The 20643-nt window shown below is 53.6% G+C and overlaps 7 protein-coding genes across 7 annotated transcripts; 3 read left to right on the top strand and 4 right to left on the bottom strand.

Moving 5' to 3' along the window:
• Positions 1-381: 381 nt before the first annotated feature.
• Positions 382-3497, bottom strand: BO82DRAFT_352981 (Zn(II)2Cys6 transcription factor). Its single transcript, XM_025634844.1, has 2 exons — positions 2935-3497; positions 382-2850 (listed from the first exon to the last, which is right to left on the bottom strand). Exons 1-2 carry the CDS (start codon positions 3162-3164, stop codon positions 708-710), a joined length of 2373 nt encoding a protein of 790 aa, XP_025493463.1. The 5' UTR covers positions 3165-3497; the 3' UTR covers positions 382-707.
• Positions 3498-5791: 2294 nt separating this feature from the next.
• BO82DRAFT_352980 (ABC transporter PeaB1) lies at positions 5792-10525 on the bottom strand. Its single transcript, XM_025634843.1, has 7 exons — positions 10148-10525; positions 9788-10085; positions 9482-9722; positions 8362-9421; positions 8045-8310; positions 6034-7969; positions 5792-5929 (listed from the first exon to the last, which is right to left on the bottom strand). The coding sequence occupies exons 1-7, from the start codon at positions 10412-10414 to the stop codon at positions 5801-5803; spliced, it is 4197 nt and encodes a 1398-aa protein (XP_025493462.1). The 5' UTR covers positions 10415-10525; the 3' UTR covers positions 5792-5800.
• Positions 10526-10810: 285 nt separating this feature from the next.
• BO82DRAFT_431014 (SDR family NAD(P)-dependent oxidoreductase) lies at positions 10811-11895 on the top strand (the record flags this gene model as incomplete). Its single annotated transcript, XM_025640656.1, has 2 exons — positions 10811-11342; positions 11405-11895. Exons 1-2 carry the CDS (start codon positions 11054-11056, stop codon positions 11893-11895), a joined length of 780 nt encoding a protein of 259 aa, XP_025493461.1. The 5' UTR covers positions 10811-11053.
• Positions 11896-12599: 704 nt separating this feature from the next.
• Positions 12600-15067, top strand: BO82DRAFT_43919 (FAD-dependent oxidoreductase). The gene is made up of 5 exons (XM_025641198.1): positions 12600-12995; positions 13054-13254; positions 13340-14296; positions 14368-14485; positions 14551-15067. Exons 1-5 carry the CDS (start codon positions 12739-12741, stop codon positions 14725-14727), a joined length of 1710 nt encoding a protein of 569 aa, XP_025493460.1. The 5' UTR covers positions 12600-12738; the 3' UTR covers positions 14728-15067.
• Positions 14764-16258, bottom strand: BO82DRAFT_382366 (SDR family oxidoreductase; the record flags this gene model as incomplete). Its single annotated transcript, XM_025637923.1, has 5 exons — positions 14764-15496; positions 15574-15651; positions 15714-15952; positions 16011-16184; positions 16237-16258. 5 exons carry the CDS (start codon positions 16256-16258, stop codon positions 14957-14959), a joined length of 1053 nt encoding a protein of 350 aa, XP_025493459.1. The 3' UTR covers positions 14764-14956.
• Positions 16259-16805: 547 nt separating this feature from the next.
• BO82DRAFT_43849 (uncharacterized protein) lies at positions 16806-17646 on the bottom strand. The gene has a single exon (XM_025641197.1). The coding sequence runs from the start codon at positions 17483-17485 to the stop codon at positions 16838-16840; it is 648 nt and encodes a 215-aa protein (XP_025493458.1). The 5' UTR covers positions 17486-17646; the 3' UTR covers positions 16806-16837.
• Positions 17647-18774: 1128 nt separating this feature from the next.
• On the top strand, positions 18775-20086 carry BO82DRAFT_431011 (uncharacterized protein; the record flags this gene model as incomplete). Its single annotated transcript, XM_025640655.1, has 2 exons — positions 18775-18798; positions 18948-20086. The coding sequence occupies 2 exons, from the start codon at positions 18775-18777 to the stop codon at positions 19620-19622; spliced, it is 699 nt and encodes a 232-aa protein (XP_025493457.1). The 3' UTR covers positions 19623-20086.
• Between the last annotated feature and the right edge of the window lie 557 nt (positions 20087-20643).

Below are 20643 nucleotides of genomic sequence, written 5' to 3'. Positions count from 1 at the left end.
GACCATTATCCGCATTGTAGAGCTTGAGAGAGCACCTTTCAACTTTGATGTACGAAGTAGGTTGATACAGAAAGATTACAACGACCAGAAATCAAAAGGTTGGTCTATACTGCCCGTGCCCAAGTATCACCCTATCAGCAGTAGAGCGGGTTCGATTTGCCTCGAGACGAGGAGCTGTCTTCACGCTACCGATGCTGTTCGAATCTCCATCCAGAGGCTTGAGATTATGAAAGGCTTACACGCCAGGATGAAACAATGCGACATCCGACTGGGGAAACCACAACCATGCCCCTCATCCAAGCTCAAATCGTAGGTAATGACGATGTTCATTAGTATGAGGGTATTACGAAGTGTGCCCCCGTCTACCAGAAAAGATATACAGTTCATCAACCCGCCCATGAGCATCGTGAAGACCAAGAAGTTTCATTATCATATCAGAATGGGATACCATATGTTCAAAACCAATCAACCCACAGAGAACGACCAAAAGGACAATACAAACAAATCCTGAGAACTCCGTCAAATCACAGCTGCAGCAAGGGAATCTAAGAACAGTGCGCGAGAATCATCATTCATGTAAGACAACACAACAACACAGACAAATCATCAGTTCTATTTTCAACGACATTGCAACCGCAAGATTTTACATGAAATAACCAGGCACGAGTTCGTGAATCAGTCATCGCGACAGGACACAAGATGACGAATCAAGCCTGCTGCGACCCATCGAATCCGACCCAAGAATCCACGGCAATGGCACCGTTCGACAACCACGGCGCACCGCCCCCGGTCCCCATGAGGAAATCGTTGGAGAGCCCGGCGAACGCGGGATCGTCCATCAGCTCCAGCGGCGGGGTGATGGTGGCGGGATCGCCGAAGTCGGCGGGGCCAAAGATCATTCCCGCGGGCAGTTTGGGCAGTGGCGTCAAGAAGCCGGAGAAGGGATCGGTGGTGGGCGGAACCACCGACCCCGACCGCGAGTGGCCGAGACCCGCCGCGGGAGGCGCCACGGATGTCGGCGGCGCAATCACCGAGTCGGCCGAGCTCTGGCTGGGAGGCGTGAGCTGCGACCATCCGCGGGGAGTGGAGCTCGTCCTGAATTGTTCCCAGGCGGCTTGCACCGTGTTGGCGACCGGGCCAAAGGACTGGCCCAGCTTCTCGAGGGTGCGCAGCGCCGTCGGCAGGATCTTGCGTGCCGCTGGCGTTGGTGGACACACCGGATTGGCTAACACAAACGAAAGGATACAGATGGTGGCGTCCCACTGGTACTGGAAGGCCGAGGTCCATCCACACAGTAGGTCGGTTTCGGAAAGTACTTGATTAAGAATCAGTGTCACTACCACCGCGTGATTAAGCGCCGCGATGCTGTGACTATCTGACAGCGGGGTGAGGGAGGCTCCACGGGGCGGGAAGCGAATGAAGGGACGGAAATTGGCCATCTGGAGGTGGTGATAGATCACTTCCAGGAGCAGCCGCTGACGCTGCAGCCAGAGCGGGCTAGCCGGGTTCAGATTCAGCGGCGTGCGGTCGGTGCAGAATGCTTCTCCCGAGCCCTTGCGTGGGTTCTTGAGAGACCGTGGCACATTCTGTCCCCACTCATACATTACCCGAATCTTGTCACCTAGAAATCCGGCAAGCGTCTCCATGGTGGCTGGATCTTCGTGGATATCTTGGATGCTCTTTGCCTGCAGCAATTCAGTACAGCGTGCGCTGAATGCAGTGTAGATTCCGCGTGCCGCAGCCGTCAGCCGGATGTACTGTACATGGAAGCTAAGCCAGCTAATGTCTTCGTCCGGAGGCGACACCAACACCGTGGCCGATAGCTGTCCCGCGCCACTCGAATCCTGCGGCATCGCGCAACCCACCTCATCGGGGTTGATGAGGGGCCGTCGACCCAGCGTCATCGAAATCTGACTATCGAGCTGGTACAGCGTCCACCAGATCCGAGAATGCAGCTCTTGCGAGGCCTTCGGGGTTGACTCCAAGGGCCGGATATTGATGCGCAGGATATGCGCCGCTCTGATCGCCAACCCGAGCAGAGCATGGGCAGTGTCCAGGTTTGCAGTATTGTAGAGATAGATGATGCAGTAGATGTGGCTCTGCAGCGATCGAATGGACGGATGCTCGAGGTTCTCCATCAAGACGCGTTGACTCCGACGGTAAAAGGCATGCGCAGCAGTGGTGAAGTGGCTGGTCTGCGACGCCGTCTCACCGTCCCCCATAACCTCATCATCGGCCAAAAAGGTGCTGCCATATTGCATGCACACAGCTAGCAAGCTGTCCACGAGCGCGGAGGGCTGTCGGGGGCTTTGACCGTTGCTTCCAGCCCAGAGGGAGTCATAGTACTGTCGAAACTCCTCCTCTGCTACGATGGGATACATCCAGTGATACGCCTGCCAGAGCAGCACCAGGAAATGTTCTTCTTGCTCGCGAGACAGGTCGTCAACCTCCGCCAGCCCCAGACGAAGACTGGGGCGCTCCGTCTCGTCCGACAGTTGCTCCAGTGACACTGTCGGAGAATGGCGATGGATCTGCGAAAGTCGGACGGGAAGCGGCGATTTGAGGTGAAGTTGGTTGGCTGACTCAGACATGAACCGATTCAGGCGCAACACCAGGTAAGGCGCGGAGAGCGGCCCGTAGTGAATCACGCCACCAGTCTGGGACCCTGGACTATAGACACCGTCCCATGTTTGACGATGTGAAGTTGGGAGCTCGGCGGGAGTGGCGTGACCCGAGGTAGCAAAATTCGAGGCAGTAGGGGATTGGCGACGGAGAGTTTTAGTTTCCTGGGTCGCTTTCTCTAGTTGTTCTTGTAAATCTTTAAGCCGGTTCCGTAGTCGATGAATCTCCCTTTACCCCGAAATTCGCCATCAGTTTCACAGGTGACAGTGCCAAGCTGGAACGCCCAAAAAAGTAGGGACGGGTGGGTCTTACCGGTTGGCGGCGGGCAGGGAATGAGCTTCGAACTGCTTGGTGTTACTGCAGTAGCCGCCATGGTTGCGACAGTTCTGGCAGGGTTGTTTATCGTCGCACTTGATGCGGTTGACGCGACACCAGTCGCAGGCACGCACGACCTGGTTCCGTTTGGGACGGGGAGCGGCGGCGGGCTGTTGCTCCGCGGGGCGATCGGTGGAGTTGAGGTTGGCGGAGAAGGTGGAGAACATGGCGTTCGGCTTTTGGCCTTTGGCTTTTAGAGATAGGAGGACAGGATCCGGGCGAGAACAGATGTGGATATCAACAATTGCGGAATCATTCGAGCTGAACCAGCCGCAGAGTTGGACGAGATCAATTCAACGCCAGAGGAGGGGAAGAAGATAAGAAAAGATGAGTGTGGGAGAATGGAGGGGTTGGAGCTGAAGCGGTAAGAAGTGGGAGGGAGAGAAAAGAACAGGAAGAAGGCAGGGAGCGTAAGCAAGTCATGTGATGTCAGTCACCATCCGATTCCGTACCTTATCGTCCCTAGCACTAAAGAGTAAACTAAAGTACTGAACTAACTGATTAGTACTTTAGGGAGTTCCCAAGGAAACTGTTCTCGAGAATCTACCCGAGATTTATATTAACCCACCATTCCATCCACCCCATCGCTTGGCAGGCCAGGCTTGACTGAACAAGCCTGCTCTACGATCACCCTCCAAGCCTCACTCACCATGCTCACCCATGCATTCTCGCTTATCCCATCCTATTGAGACGTGACGACATGCTCCTTGCGGTAATAAACCATTCCTTCTGCCCTTCGATTCGGCTTAGTTTCGGCTTACACTTGCTATCGCGCCGAGGGTGTGCCTGCCTGAGTAAGATGGAGCCGCATAGAGTTTGAGACAATTGGCAGCATGGATGCTTATCCCGGCTCGCACGGATTCCCTCTGGTCCCTCTGGTGCCTCTGGTGCCTCTGGCTATCTTTAATTCTCTCAATTATCATCATCCATGAAGAAAGATTAGAGGTAGCCAAGCGACCAGGCAGGGAGCCGAAGCAACCACTCAGGGACCAGGCTGTGGCGGCAGATCCCGACCTCCTATCGCCCTCCCCGAGCATGGATGGAGCCTGAAGGTAATCACCTCAAATTAGCACCCGTACTCGTAAGGACACCTTGATGGCCTATTCCTCCTGAATAGCCAATCCGTTGTGCGCGCCTTATGCCCGGATGGTCGTACACAGCGTCACCAACACGGATGCTGAGACAAAGCTTGGCATCTCTGGGCGCGCGCGCGCCCCGTACCGTACGGGAGCCAAGGGCAAATCGATCTCCTTCCCTTCGAGATTGAGATTGTCGCCCCGTTCATGACGCTTCTGCTCGGTTGAACCCCAGGTTCTCTCCTCGCAATAAGCCAAGACATGGTATAAATGCAAGGTTACTGTCATATTGAAGTCCTGAAAGTTATGCAAGATGAGGGCAGAGGGGACAGCAGGCTGGGAGGGTTCAGGATAATCCCGGAAAGGTAATTGGCATGCCATCTCCGATTCCGTGAATCAGGCCGACGACCCCTCACCTCACAGGATCCCACCCCATGACAAGAGACAAGAAGACACAACGTGCCCTACTTGCTGCTGCCGCCCTTCCAACAACACATGGCACATGGCATTGATTCCTTCCATTCCTTAGTTTCGGCGGTTGTGAGACCGATCGGCCGACTTGGTTTTTTTTTTTTTTTTCTTTTTTGTTTTTTTTGTGTTTCTGTTTTGTCTTTTCCCTTCTGTTATCTTCGTGGTGGATTGGAAAGATAGTCGAGCCGCAGAAGAGAAGAGGGGAAGTGGTATATTTGCAGAAGATATATTGCACCCTCGCAACTTCCAGACTGATGAATGGTGCGATAGATGAAGTCGCTGTTCTGGGGTTCTTCCTTCCATTCGCTTAGGCCAATCTCCAGGCAGCGATAGAGACCGTGATGGTGGGTGAGATTTGGTTTCGTCTGCTGGCTGAGGGGGTCCGGATACGGTAGTTGAGGAAGTTCCGTAACAGAGTCGATCATCTACCCCAAAACGTTAGACCGCAATCCAAAAAGACTAGCTTGACACAGCCAATTGTGCAAGGGATGAGCGTAACGGGAGTCCTGACCCCTACCCGGCACTTTCATACCCACATCCACTAGTATATATCCTCCATCTTCTGGACATGGAGGGGAAGTCTCTCGCGTGGCTTGACTTGGATAGGAAGGAGGGGACACCTTGGGGATACCCACCCCATGTTTTTTTATTATTGCTTTCTGGTCGCTGATACGGAGATAGTACTCCGTTCATACCGGGTGTCATGCAGGAGAAGCGAGGTATGCCCAGGCTAGAGACGGAAGGCGTTAGCACGGGAAACAGAGGATGACTTGGCAGCGTCTCCCGGGGAGGAAAAAGAGTGCGAGTGCGACTTACCTAGCGTAGGATCTTTCACAGATCTCGATCCTTCCTCTCCCTGAGGAATTGTTTTCCCCTCCCCGGAGCCCCCCTCCCCATCTTCCGCCCCCCCGAAAGTGAAAATTACTTTAAGCTATTCTTTGGGATACAGGCTACATGACTTTTCATAAGAGTCTGGAAGCAAGCTGTCACCAAATTGGACTCTTGATTTTTGGGTTGGAACTGCCGGAGCGGGCCGGTAGATCTTTGTACCGATACATACAAGCACAAGCTGGCTCTACAATGACTAATGCCAAGCAGCAAACAAACAATCAATCCCTGATGATTCTCCTCCGATCCCTGCCTCACAATGAACCATCAGATGACAATTAGGAGGGCATAAAATTAAGAAATCCAAGTAAAAGACCAAGAAATCGGCAATGCATACTCCAAGCCACATATTACCTTCCCCCCCCCCCTCAACGGCGCCGACGCACACGCGTCAGATAGGTGATCACTAAAACCATGGTGAAATTGAAGGCAATAAAGCCGATGAAAACACCCACATTCCGGCCCCGGTGGCTATAACTGTAGTCATATTGCGTGTACTAAAAGAAGAGGTTGTTCGTCAGCCAATCACTTCCGCTCCGATCCCGACTCCACCCCATGTGGGTAGCTTGCTTCATGCAGGGCCGGGGCAGGTGGAACTCACGTAAGCTTGGCCGTTTTTGTACGGACAGTATTCGCAGTTGGCCGTGCTGTTCGGGTTGACAAGGAAGCCTGTGGCATCTCGCAAGAAGGCGGCAGCATATTGGTAGCAGCTCTGGCCCGTCGGTGGCTGGAACACGGACATCTCCGACTTCGCGCAGTGGAGGGGCAGATCGTGCAGAACATCCACCACCACGCCTTCGTTCATGTAAAACAGGGGAGACACCTTGTAGTACCAACGCCATCCAGCCGGTGTGACTGGAGCCGGTGACAGGGTGCCCGCGAAGGTGTTACAGAACATGAAGAAAAACCCGTTCGCCGAAAGCGCGGCTTCCACAGTGGGCATCAGCGAAGCGCACAGTTGAGCCAGACTGGTCGCAAACACGGAGAAAAGCTGATACATCAGAAAGCTGTACCCGGCATGGTTGGAGTCGCGGAAGTATCCCACCGGGAAATACCACAGCAGCCAGTACACGAGGGAGGTGCAGAAAGCATACGGCAGTTCCACCAGGATGGCTGAAAGGCTGAACGCCATCCAATGGTAAGTCAGACTCTCACGTTCACGGTGCTCAAAGATATTCCGCAATGTGACGAACCGCGGCTGCACTTGCAGACCCAAGGGCGGGCCGACAATCAAGGACATGAACGAGGAGAAGACGCGGTTGTAAGCGCCTCGTTGGGTCAGTGGCGAGTTGAGGTAGGTCATTCCGTTTAGCAAGGCATTACCCGCATTCAACCACAATTTAGCCTGTGCATAGTCTGGCGCCCGCCAGTAGTAAAGCCACGTCCTCTTGAGCAAGACAACCATCTGGTAATGGAAGGGTGCGGCGTGCAAGGACATCGAGGAATCACTCTTCGGGGAGGCAGGTGCAATCTGGGTGCTAGAGGGCTGGCCATGGCTTCGCTTCCATATCTCTGCCCAATCGGTTTGAACATCTCGTCGTGTGCCGGCGCCGATCACCTCGAGGAAGTATTCGGCGGGATTCTCTCGCTCACGGCACGGGCGAGCATGTTCTGCAAAGTAAGCGAGAGCCTGCTGGCTTTCCGCACCCAACGGCCCATCGTACACAACCCGTCCACCACGTGCCAAAAGATAGAGCTCGTCAAATGTTGAGATCAGTTCCGCGGCAGGTTGGTGGATAGTGCAGATGATTGCCTGGCCAGAGTCTGCGAGTCTTCGCAAGAGACGGACAATGGAGTAAGCTGACTGCCCATCAAGGCCGGAAGTGGGCTCGTCCAGGAATAGAATGTCCGGCTTCGCAGCCATTTCCACGCCAATACTAACCCTCTTGCGCTGTTCCAGATTGAGACCGGCTCCTGGCGTTCCGACCAGAGCATCCGCAATTGATTCCATGTCTAGCGACCGAATGACTTCTTCAACGTAGGCGTCCTTCTCCTCGAGGGAGACGTCCTGTGATCGGCGGAGGCGGGCAGTCATTTGCAATGCTTCTCGTACACTTTGCGTAGGCAGGTGAATGTCTTGCTGCTGTACATAGCCCATGTGGCGATTGAAAGACTTGGGAAGCAGTTGTCCATTCAGCGCCAGTGTTCCGGTGAGGACTCCCACTTTAGATCGGCCCGCCAGCGCGTTCAGCAAGGTAGTCTTGCCCGCCCCGGATACACCCATCAATGCTTTCAGCTGACCACTATAGACGGATCCGTTCAGATTGTCAAGCAGGCGTTTCTGGCCGTCTTTGGTTTTCACATCGAGGTTTAGCCCAGTCCAGGTCAGGCTGCGAGGTTGATACTCCAGTGTTGCGCTTCGCTCACGAGTATTTCCTCTGCCCGCCTCTGGTGGAACATCCAGATCCAGATCTCCGCTTTCTTGATCACTCATCTTCGCTCCAGGTTGAGGAGCAGACGACTTCTTGGATCCCATGCCACGATAGAACACAGTCGCCAAACGGCCAGCCGGCTGCTTCAGACGTTCCATACCAATGCTATGATGCTCTCGTCAGTATGCTTTTGCAGGTATGTGGTGGACAAAATCGGGGTGGCATAAATGGGAGACCTACGCTGATGCCAGACCAAAGGCAATGAAGAAAGCCGCATTGATTCCCAGGTTGCGCCACAGGTTGCTCTTCTCGAACCCGTATTGTGCCTTGATATATGCCATTCCTGACAACATTCGTTGACCTGGCTCCGATCCGACTACTGCGCATACCTGGTTGGCAATGCTGGTATATTCAGGTCCCGACGGAACAAGATCTGCGGTGCTACACTCGTAGCTCAGGTTACCAAACTCGTTGATCATGACCGACTCGAAACCATAATGTAGGGGCTGTTCGTTCGGGTTAGCGTGCTACGTTATTAGTTTGTTGGGCGAACTCACATTCAAATATCTCAGCCAGCCAAGCCATACTTGCATCTGCGGTGGTGGTACATAGAGACCTGTGTACAGGACGTACATGTTGAAGAAGATACCGACTGGAAGGACAGCGCGGTACATGTTGGAAGAATACACAGCCACAGACCGGAAGAACATGGACAAGGCCAGGTGCTCGATGTATACCACGATGAACCAGGTAAAGAACTTGCCGGCGTTCATTTGGAAACCAGTCAAAAAATACAAGGGGATATTCCAGAAGATGACGAAAATCTTCCAGACAATATCCGTCATGATCAATCCAAAGCCGTAAGCCATGGGCCGATACAGCCGGTATCGCTTGTGCTTCAGAATCAGCGGTCGTTGGGCGAATGTACTGCGGAACTCCGCCATGGCCTGCAGTGCGGGAACGAGAACGGAGTAGAAGAGGGCGGACGCGAAGATGAAGAAGGACCCCGTGCTCCGTTGCTGGTTTCGAAACAATGTTCCTAGAATCAAGCTTTGAACAACGATACACAGGGCTTCCACAACTAAGGAATTATAGTTGTGCTGAATGATGCGAACCTGGCGCGTGGTACAGTACGCAATCTGCTGGTAAAGTGGTAAAGCGTACTGAGCGGATTTGGAAGGACGGGCCACAGCGGGAAGAGACTTTGCAGCCTGGACGGCCGACTTGAGCTCCTCAAAATGAACACTGCGTCGAAACTCTTGCTGAAACTCGTCGGGTGTGCGAGGGACCTGGTTCTGATGAGCTTCGTGCACACGGCGGACCTCTGGACTGGCGGACATGGAGTTCAAAAAGTCGGTGGTGGTGGTAGCAGATGAGCACTCGAAGCCCAGACTCAGGAAGTACGACTTGGCGTCTTGAATGGAGCCGTAAAAAATCTGGCGTCCGGCATTGATCACAACAACCTTGTCAAAGTATGGAACAATAGCATCACTGCCTTGGTACACGCTCATGGCTGTCACGCACTGACTCTGGTGGGTCCATTCCCGCATCATCTCTATGAACTCAAGCGCTGTCGAGGAGTCCAAACCGTTGGTCGGGTTGTCCAAGCAAATCAGCCTATATGACAGATTCATGGTTAGAGCTTCTCATCTCCAGTATGACTAACTGAACACTCACCTTGCACATGTGGCGAGCGCCTCAGCCAACGAGACACGGCGCCTCTCACCTCCACTGACACCTCTGATATAAGCGTCTCCAACCTTTGTGTTGAGAACATGACCGAGTCCAATCAATTGTGCCAACTGCTTGACTCTCGCGTCAATGTCTGACGAGGAGGGCTTAGGGCCACAGCGCGCCCTCATTGCAAAACGCAGCGTTTCGAAGACGGTCAGCGTCGGGAAGTGGTCATCAGACTCGCCTACGTGCCGTTAGTTGGCTAGGTTTCCCGACCATCACAGATCAAAAGGACAAACGAAGACTTACCACAAAACACAACATCCTGCGGATCCTTATCAATGACATCTTCCATCCGCTGACCCCCGAAAGTCAAGGTTCCCTGGACGCCCTTGTATTCATTCCACATGCCAGCCAGGGTCTTCAAGAACGTGGTACAACCACTACCCGGCTTTCCAATCACCAAGACCATCTCGCCCGGCTGGATTGCAGCGGAGAAATCGCGAAGAATTGGTCGTGATGACGGACGGTGCAGGCGACTTTGGATGGGCTCCAACAGGCCGAAGCCACCTTTTGCCGCTGTGAGGACGCTTGGGGCCGGTAGAGCCTGCCGTGAAACCATGTCAGTACTTCCACCGAAGGAATATTGAAGGATGGCCTGTCACTTACCCCTGTACCACTACCTTCGACTGTTACATTCTCCATCATGATTCTAGCCGACTGAAGTGAGTTCCCGTCAGCATGGCGCAGGGAAAGGAACCGCTTCACGCTCAGGGCAATGGGTTCAACGGCCACACTGTTGGATGAATCCGACAAGGGGTCATCATGCAGAGCAATCTGCTCCTTGTCCGGCAGAGACTCTGCGTTGACAGGCGTCATCACGCCACTCCCGCTGGAGTCCTGCTGCAAGGTATCTGTTGCTTGATACTTCTCCATTGGTGCTGTGGATATTGAAATCTCGCCGTCCAATGCACCAAGAGGGTTCCAAGAAAGCTTGGCTGGGACAGAAGTACCAGAGCCGCCATGATGAGAAAGCGTGCCGATGAACTTATATCTCTGGATGATTGTAGAGGACGTGTTGCAACCAGCTCAGTTGACGACATAGAATGAATACTGGATTGGGAAGCGGAAGACTCCATGATGGACTTCCTAAAGGAGTTACGGACGGATGGCTAGATTGGGATTAGTGGGCAGGTTGGCGGTGGTTAGTCAGCAAAGCTTGAGCGAGGGCCCACTTGGCCCGATTCGGCCGTCCCTAAGGAGAAAACAGCTTATTTACTCCCTCCGTACCTCCTGGTGCGAAGAATTCCTTCTCCCAACATTCCATTGAGATGCTCCGGTCTCCGAAGTAGATAAACTTGAGTGGAGCCTAGACCTTCATCGTGCATGCTCCTAGCATCTTAATCATTCAGACTAAATCCTTCGTTCGCAGGCTGACTCCCGTGACGTTACTAGTAGCACTCTGTAAAGTCTAGTATATATCCAGCCTCTTGCCCCTCTTCTACAACCCCACCAACCACTATCCTCCCCCATTCCTCTACTTTCGCTCTCACACCACAGCTTCTTTTTGTCACAATGCCTCTTGAAACCGGTCTTCAAGGCGCCCATGTCCTCATTACGGGAGGTACCCGAGGCATGGGCCAAGCCATGGTGCGTCAATTCCTCCAAGAAGGCGCGAATGTCTCCTACTGCGCCCGCACCGTCACCAACACCGAGTTCAACGACGTCCACCAAACCCTCCCGGAGAGCAACTCTGCCCGCGCAGTGGGAACCGCCTTCGATGTTGCCTCCAAGGAAGCGATCGTGAATTGGGTGAACAGCTCTGCCGAACGCGTGGGACGGATCGATGTCATTATTGCCAACGGTTTGTCTTTCGCCTCCTTTACCACCTAATCCTGTCCTATTACTAATACCACCACCCCACAGCATCACCCATGCACATGGAAGGCGAGACCGAGCACTGGGAAAGCAGCTTCGCAATCGACGTGATGGGCTTCGTGGAGCTGGTGAAAGCGGCGGAGCCCTACCTCGAGAAATCCCCACAGGCCTCCATCATCGTGCAGAGCTCGTTCATGGGCCGTGAATTCTACCGCAGTCCGCCCGCGGCCTACGGCCCCTGCAAAGCCGCCCAGCTGCAGCATGTGCAGGAGCTGTCGCACTACCTGGGCCCCAAGGGCATCCGGGTCAATGCCATCTCGCCGGGCCCCGTGCTCTGCGAGGGTGGACCCTGGGAGCTGTATTCGAGGATCATGCCGGAGTGGGTGGAGGAGCAGCGGCTGAAGATCCCCCTGAAGCGGCTGGGAGGCCCGCAGGAGATTGCAAATGTGGCGGTGTTTTTGGCGAGTCCGTTGGCTAGCTTTGTCACAGGGACTAATGTATTGGCTGATGGTGGGATTCATGTGGGCACCCAGTTTTAGATTTTAGAGCGTGTGAGATTGCGATTTTATGAATGAATCTGAACATGATCATTGAGTTCTCTGGGTTAGTGAATAAGCGTCAGTGTAGCGTAAACGGATGTTTCGGATAAAGAATCTGAATGAGATCAACTTCAGCACACACTCAGGATCTGCAGCAAAGAATATGCAGACAGTAGTTCTGATTTCCTTGAATAACGGCATTTGATGAGTGAATAGCTGTCCATCGGGCGATGAGATCTACTTCAGATTCGCGACTGGGATCATAGTGCATGCGTAGTTAGGCCAGAGATTAGATTGGAAGATGCATGGGAAGTGCGGAAAATGGGGAGACCATGTGCTTGCCATGTGCAATTAATCCCAGCAAGATTCCACGTGGTAAGACTGTGCATTCTAAACCCATGCAACACAGAAGATCTACCCCCTCTAACATACGGCATAATTCTGCACAGCCTTATTCTTTCCAAGAACCAGCTTCTACTATATTCTACGAAACTTCTTTCAATGCTATAGACAACCAACACGCGCAGCAAGGCAGCCACCTCGTGTCCAAAAGCTTACTATTCCGTATTCGCCCCAGAGGATGCTGACTCCGAGTCCCCGAAGTTATCCACTTCCCTTTAGGGCAAATTCGAAGGATTTCGCTTACATGCGCGAGGCTGCTTGGCTCATAGCATCTCCTTCTGGAAGGCACGCGTGTTCAGCTTCACTCTCTTGGTTCTGAGACGAAGACTCGGAACAGGATTCTGCCGTCTTCATTGTGTATATATACCTCTTATTTTCCTGGTCAAATGCACACACAATCATTCAATCAACAACACTTCAACAAGCCGCGAAGACAGCAAAATGATGCTCAAGAAGCTCGTGATCTCTGTCTTGTTCGGCACGGCCGCAGCCATGCAAAGCAATACCACATCCTCTCAGTGTCGGTGTATGCCCAGCGACCCATGCTGGCCCAGCACGAGTGAATGGTCTCAATTTAACTCGACCGTCGGTGGGCGACTGATCAAGACCGTTCCCCTGGCTGCGCCTTGTTTTGACCCCAACTATAATGCCACTGAGTGTCAGTACCTGCGTAACGAGTGGACGCAGCCCGCGTTACAGTAAGTCTACCCGTTCTTCCTCCCTCTTGACCAAGCTAGCTGACAGACGAATCGCCAGCGATGCATCATCTTCATCAATCATGGCTGCTGCCGTGGCTAACGAGAGCTGCGACCCCTTCGCAGCATCTACCGGCACGTGTCGTCTGGGGAACATGGTGTCCTATGCCGTGAACGTCTCGTCAGCCGCAGAGATTGCGCAGACCATCGCTTATGCCGCCGAGAAGAATATTCGGATTGTCATCCGCAACACAGGGCATGAGTACGTCCTCTTCCTCCCCCCTTTCCCCAAGCCAACGAACGCATCATGCCCAGTCAATCAACTAACACTAACTAACACCGACTAGCTACATGGGAAAGTCCACGGGCGCAGGTGGCCTCTCGATCTGGACACATCACCTCAAGAACATCACCGTGCACGACTATTCCTCTCCTCACTACACGGGACCTGCCGTCACGATCGGCGCCGGAGTACAAGGGGAGGAAGTCTACGCGGCCTTACACAAGTCGAACCTGGTAGTCGTCGGGGGCGAATGCGCCACCGTAGGACCCGCCGGAGGCTACACCCAGGGAGGGGGCCACTCGGCCCTAAGCAGCCGGTACGGGCTGGCAGCCGACCAGACGCTGGAGTGGGAGGTGGTCGACGGGCAGGGACGCCAGCTTCGGGCCTCGCCGGCGGAGAACCCAGACCTATACTGGGCGCTCAGCGGGGGCGGGGGCGGGACGTACGGCGTGGTCACCTCGATGACGGTCAAGGTGTTCCCGGACTTTCCGACGGTGGGAGTGGTGCTGGAGTTCGAGGCCGACCCGAGCGATGTCGACCCTTTCTACCAAGCGGTGGAGTACTACCACTCGCTGGTGCCCCGCATCACGGCGGCGGGGGGGATGGCCATCGCGCGCGTGATGAATGCCTCCTTCCTGCTCACCCCGCTGACCCTCCCCAACGCCACGCTGCAGCGCGCGCTCGACCTGCTGAGCCCGCTCACGGCCAGGCTGGACGCGCTGAACATCACCTACGCGATGAACCTCACCCACTCCCCCTCGTACGTGGATCACTACAACACCCTGATCGAGCCGAACCCCACCCAGCTGGTCGAGAACGGCCAGTACGGCGGCAAATTGATCCCGCTGGAGGTCATCGAGAAGTCGAACGCCAATCTCACGGCCGCCGTGCGAAGCATCACCCAGGACGGCGCCGCCTTCGTCAGTATCGCGCTGAACGTCTCGTCCGCGGTGACGGGACCTACCAATAACTCCGTCCTGCCCTCGTGGCGCACGGCGGCGATGGACGTCATCTTGTCGACGTACGTATTCAGCCTTACCCTCCTATCTCTGCTGCCTAGAATCCAGAATATGAATTAATGTTCCTGAAAAGATCCTGGCCCGAGCACGCCAGCCTTGGCAAGATGAAGCAGCTCGCCGACCAGATGACCCAGAAGTGGGTGCCGACGCTGGAGGCCCTGACCTCTGATCCCGGCTGTTACATGAACGAGGTACGTGATTGCAATTTGCCCTCCAGACCTATCGCAGAACATGACTGATGCATTAAACTCTCCAGGCCGACCCGCAACAGCCGAACTGGAAGGAAGCCTTCTACGGGCCCAACTACAACCGCCTGCTAGCCATTAAAAAGAAATATGATCCCCAGGACTCCTTCTATGCCTGGACGGCAGTGGGCAGTGACAATTGGGTGCAGGAGTCGGACGGTCGGCTCTGCCGGGCGACTTCGTCTTAGGCGTTGTGGAAGCATGTCTGGACAGTACCTGTGGTCGCATGACGCATATCTCCCATTCTGTGACTTAGAGCCAGCTTATTAAATGCACATCAAGATATTAAAACTACTTTACATTCTCACTCCGTCTAATTAGCTTGACTATCGACTCATATGCAAAAGTATCACGCCAGAAATCAATCATCGAACAAAACAACCCCTTCAGCAAATTCCCACCGCGCGAATCGTCCACCTACCGCTCTGGCCCCGCTTCACCCTGATACTTATCCGCCCCAAGCGGCAGCAAACTCTTCACAGCATCCACAATACTCTCCCGCAGCGGCCGGAACTGCACGCCCAGAATCTCGCGCGCCCGCGTGTTGTCGAACCCGTACACCCCGTCCGCCGGGTATTGGCCGGGCTTCAGCGCGTCGCCCGTTGGCAGCCGGTCCTTGTACTGGGGGAACTCCTCGCCGATGATGGCGACGATCTCCGCGTTGGAGAAGTGGCTCGACACGGTGAAGAAGCGCTTGCCGCCGGCGGCCTCCTTCTCGACGGCGAGGACGTGCGCCAGGGCAAGGTCGCGGACGTCCACGAACAGGTAGTTGCCCGTGGGCGGGCAGCGATTCTTGGCCGCGCCGGAGAGCAGGTCACGGATGCGCTGGTTGGAGGTGTTGATGGCGTCGAGGGAGGTGAGGTGGTGGGTGATCGGGCCGAGGACGAGTGGGGGATTCATCACGGAGAGGGTGAAATTGGGCTTCTCGCGCTCGACAAAGTCCCAGGCGGCTCGTTCCTGTTTTTGTGAGGGGAGATTGTCAATTACCATGGGATGGGAATTTTATTAGGCAGATACTTGTGAGGCAGGCTTACAGCAAACGTCTTGCTGGCTCGGTAGGCGTTGGCGGGGCTGTCGTTGGCCTGGGCTTCGGTGATGGGACTCCAGTCCGCCTGCAGAATGATCGCGGACTTAGTATGCGCCTTAATCGACATTCACATAGTAGGTAGCCTACCTCGGAGTAAACCTTGCCAGCGGCAGAGGCAAAGACATCGTTGATGGCAGCAAAGGAAGAAGTCACGACGACACGCTTCACCAGCGGCGCATATTTCTGCACCGACTGCAGGATCCCGGTGGTGCCCGTGACAGCCGGCAACAACAACTCCTTTGCATCCTTGGCGTGGAAGTGATACGGACTGGCCGTGTGGATGACAGCTTCGAAAGGAGGATCCGAAACCACCGCGCGGTCAAAAGCTGGTTGGCTGGTTAGCCATGAAGAGACATCACATTCGCAGAGACGGGTGTACTGTACCATTCGGCTGAGCAATATCTTCAACAATAGCAAACGACAAGCGATCCTGGGTGACTTCTGGGTGGGCTTTCTGGATGGCATCGGCCTTGGTCTGCGATCGAACGGTGGTGACGACGGAGTGGCCGCGGGCTAGGAGGGTTTCCAGGACATGGGCAGCGATGAAGCCACTTCCACCTGTTGGTCAATTAGTCTCGGATCATTGGCCTGGGAGTACAGCTGAACATACCGGTGAGAAGTACGCGAGTCATGATGTGACAGAAAGGGTTCTGACAAGATTGATGTATGAGGAAGCAAGAATTGAGGTAGGAAGAGGTAGAGTAGCATCCAGCAAAGAGGGGTCTTGTTATCGTTATTTGTACTTTCTTATCGGAGTGGCATGAGCTCTTATCGGCGCCTTAGTCAGCGTCACTTTCATCGCGCTTACCCGATTCGGTCATCCTGCGCGTCACCGAAAGGAGTTTCGGAGTGGCATTTGTGTCCCAAAGGAGTTGCCGCTTCAACCCCGAAGCCCCGATCATCTCACCACCACACTTCTCCTGCACCTATTCTGGCCATTTGTTATTCGGAGTACGCGTTATGGACCCGAGGGTCAAGTCTCCACTGCAATCCACTCAAGATTCTTCATTAGGATAGACACACAGGAAATCCAGCTACTGCAACAGGTGTATTCGACCATCCCTAGCTATCCCAATCGGTCTTATCCTCCACTTCTATCATCATTACCCAACATAGTCATTCACAGCAATTCAATCTATATGCAGTAGCACCTTCAATATCCCCACTCCACCACCTTCATATTCATGTGAAACTAATCCAGCCACAAGATCTCACAACCAGACACTGCCCCCATAGGGATCCGCCCGATACTCCTTCTGACCATCGGCCCAGAAGGTGCTCGCCGTGCCGAAGGTATCCTCCATGTACTGGAAGTAGGTGATCTTCATGTCGTCGTTGATCTCGGCCCGAGCCGACCAGGGGGCAGTGATGGTCTTCTGCATGATGTTGGAGGTGATCTCGAACTGGCCCCAGGCGGTGACATTGCCCCCGCCGTCGCTGAAGATGGCGTCGATCGAGAACGGGCCGCGAGTCCACCAGAGGCCGACACGTGTGAAGGTGTCCAGGAAGGCCTGGTAGCCCACCCGATAGCGCGTCCCCGCCCACGGCATGATCTTATGCAGGTCCGGGTTGTCCATAGTGAGCGACACGTAGGTGGCGTCCAGGGTGACGCACTCCTTGATGAGGTCCGGATCAGGGTTGGGCTGGGTGTTGAGGATCTGGAGGAAGACGTTCATCGGGGTGCGGGTGAGGTTGGCGGGCCAGATCACCGTGGGACTGGTGTAGCGCTTGTCGAGGTGGGCTGCATCATCTTTGTTGGGGGCAGGGCCGTGGGGTACGGCTGCGACCAGGGGAGACCAGAGGAAGAACAAGCTTAGTGCCACGAGGCAGATGCGCAGGCTGGGTATCGATGCGAACATGTTTGCGCTTGTTGTGTCACGTTTTGACGAAGAGCAACGAGGCAGACCTCCTTTGAAGAATTAGGGGAAAGGTTGTTTGGATTGTTCTGTCTGTTCTTGTGGTTGTCTGGCCGTCCTCTAGCACCTTTATATGGAGGCCTCCATGGAATCTCAATCATCAGTCCACCGACTTCACCACTCCAGCCCCGGCTACCAAGACCATTGCTGCATTCCTCAAAGCGGGCTGAAGCTATCCGGAGTACTCGAATAGGTTCACGGACTCCCAGAAAAGAAGCTCGAAGGAATCTTCTCCGGAGGATTTGGGGGCGGACGCCGGCAGGATTCATGGAATACGAGGCGGTGGAGGATTTCTACCAAAGACATTCGCTGTAGCTTTGGGTGTATAGGCGTCCAGCTCCACTTCCAAGATGCTTGGCCTAGTAGCCTTTCGCTTATTTTTTCTGTCCAGCAATGTATGCTCTGTGATGTCGCACGGTTGGCGATAGGTTCCTTGAGTCAATCGAGAATCCAGGAAGGCGTAGGTACGGTCGGCTAAGTTCATAGTGAAGTCCCTATCACTACCTAGTATTCTGGGGTTTGCCGGGCTACCGAACCTGATCCTAGTCGAGTACTACCCTTATTTCAGTGTATCCCTGTCTTTCTGCATCCACCTCGTGAGCGACCATGTGGTCAGTGAGATTCTTCTGCAAGTTCCTCGTGGTCGACTAGAATGTAGGATCGTGATCTACACCGCCGGTGGAGGGCTACGTCACTGCAGCATTGCTTCCGCAATTGGGGGCTCCGGATCTCCGATAGCTCCTTTGGATAGGGTTGCCTTGCCGCGTTGGGTTAGCGTGGTGCTAAGCCTTGCATGGCACTAGCCTGCATCCAAGCCCACTGATGTGATTGAGCAGCAGGCGCGTCGAACTCCGTGGGCAAAAATGTAGAACCTGATGAACTATTTTTTTCTTTATTCGATGCTCATCATGAGACTACCAAGTCTGTGTAAGCGAGCAACTTTTGTTGTGGAAGCGGTGGTTGCTGACGGGTCACGTGGCTGCGTTGCCGCTGCTCAAGTCTTACTTTAACCTTTTCGTTAGTGTCGGGCTGAAAAATATATTTTGCAAAGTCGAGTTGAGCTCATAGAAAAGACAGAGTAGTGTGTAGCAAGCATAATTAACAATGGTACAATCGAACAAAGTCCTCCAGTTTCAGACATGCAACATACATGTTGCGGAATATATCTCGGTGATGGTGGAACCTGCCGTCCTGAAGTTACATGACATAGGCTTCTTAGGTGTAGTGGCCAGATGTATTCGAAGCACTCATTGAATGTAAGTAAGGTTAGGCTAAATATAGCTAAGCACCTTGACCTTCGGATTTAAGAGTGTCGCTCCAACTGAGATGACATTTCAATTTCAACAACCATCCGTATACTGATGCAAAAGTACCAAACTTGCATTTGGACAGGAACTTCAAATAGAAGACAAGAATATACCTTGAGAACCCTTCATTCGATATCCACTCGGTCGACCTCGTGACGGATCGGAACAACACCCGCAAGCTTTTGACGTTCGTCAATCCGACGACCTCACGCAATGGCCTCGAAACGTTCACTGTCCTCGTCGAATTGGCCGCGAACACGCAAGCTGTGATCTTCTGTCGCTCTGAGACAAAGACCTTTGATATCATCGGACGGCATGAATCAAAGGGGTTCGGACACGAATTTGAGAAGGCATTCACCACAGAGCAGGTAACGGAAAGTACCGGACATTACAGGATAATCTCATGCAAATTCGGGGGTTTGAACCTGCTGGTTCGTCACGAAACGGACAGCTATGTCAATTCCCTGCCTTCGAAGGGGCCGATGAGAGTCGAAGACGTGAATGTTGTTGACGAGGTCTCCCGTTCCTTTGGGTACCTCTGTTACGGTGAACCGTATCTGCCATTATCCCAGGCTGCTTCTTTAGCTGGGGCAAAATTACTGATCAAGAGAGAGGGCCAGACTGTGCCCATTCAGTCTACGCTTGAAGTCAAAACTCGCGCCGTTAGTATGCCGATTGATGCCGACGAGGTCATCCCCCAGCTCTGGGTGTGCCAGACCCCGAACCTTGTGCGTGCCTACCACATGGCAGGACTTTTGAGGAGCTTACGGTAGAAGACATGACGGCGGACATCAAGAAATGGGCAGAGGTTCACCAGAGTGACCTCGAAAAGCTTGTGTCCTTACTGGAAAAAATCATTAGTGTGGTCAAGGAATGTGGAGGACGGGCTGTGCTCAAGTACGACCCCGATTGCGATAAGTTGGAAATGTGGAAGGGAGACAATAAGGCGATGCTACCTGCAGACCTGTACGCCAGTTTCAATCAGGAAAGAATCAGTTCCAAGTCTGAACTGCCGTCATGTTCGGATCGTGACTAGAAGGCGACACCCCCATCCCTGAGACAATCGATATGACGTCTATGTAATGGTTTTAAGCATGAAAACCTCGCTGAAGCTGTCTATGGCTAAACTGCTAGTTTTAAAGCATGGACGTATGTCGCACGAAGAGATTTAGATTTAGGCTGCTGGTTCATACGTGGCGGGGAGTTAGCGAAGTGGTTCGTCTTTGTAATAAGGAACAAGGCTTCTATTAGATAGCCGGGTTGGATTGTAAACTTTTCTCGCTCAATGCTTAGGTAAACCTGTAATAGGAGTATCTTTGACAAAGTCAGGGCAGTTTGCTACTGGAAAAGCTCGGAAATCCATCCATCAAGGCGGCCAAACCTTCAGCCCAGGGTATATGTGCATTGACCGTGTTTTACTTCGAAAAGTGGCATTAACATTGGGTGCATCACTTTTATATAAAATGCCTTCTGGTAAATGCAGATTGGAAACAAACGACCGATATACTCCTCTCCGTAGCCTTGGTAACTGATGCCCTTAGTAAAAGACTGGAGGAGTAACTGTTAGTCGGGTGGACAATATCAATGCTACAGAGCTGGCGGGGGCTTAAAGGGTGTATCCTTGGACAAAGGACACCATTAGAGCTTGAAGTTATCTCGAGCTGCAGCTCATGTGGTGGTGTCAGCTTTTGCTGATTCGGCTGTTGATGGAGACAGTTGTCAGGAGGTACAATGCTGACACCATGGATAATGTCTGGAAGAGAGGAGTAAGTGATTCTCAAGCAAGATGCGTAA

The sequence above is a fragment of the Aspergillus uvarum genome (genome assembly GCF_003184745.1).
Source record: "Aspergillus uvarum CBS 121591 unplaced genomic scaffold BO82scaffold_17, whole genome shotgun sequence".
Lineage (NCBI taxonomy): Eukaryota > Fungi > Ascomycota > Eurotiomycetes > Eurotiales > Aspergillaceae > Aspergillus > Aspergillus uvarum.
Note: the sequence above shows the minus strand (reverse complement) of the source record. Positions and strands in the feature narration are given on the sequence as shown.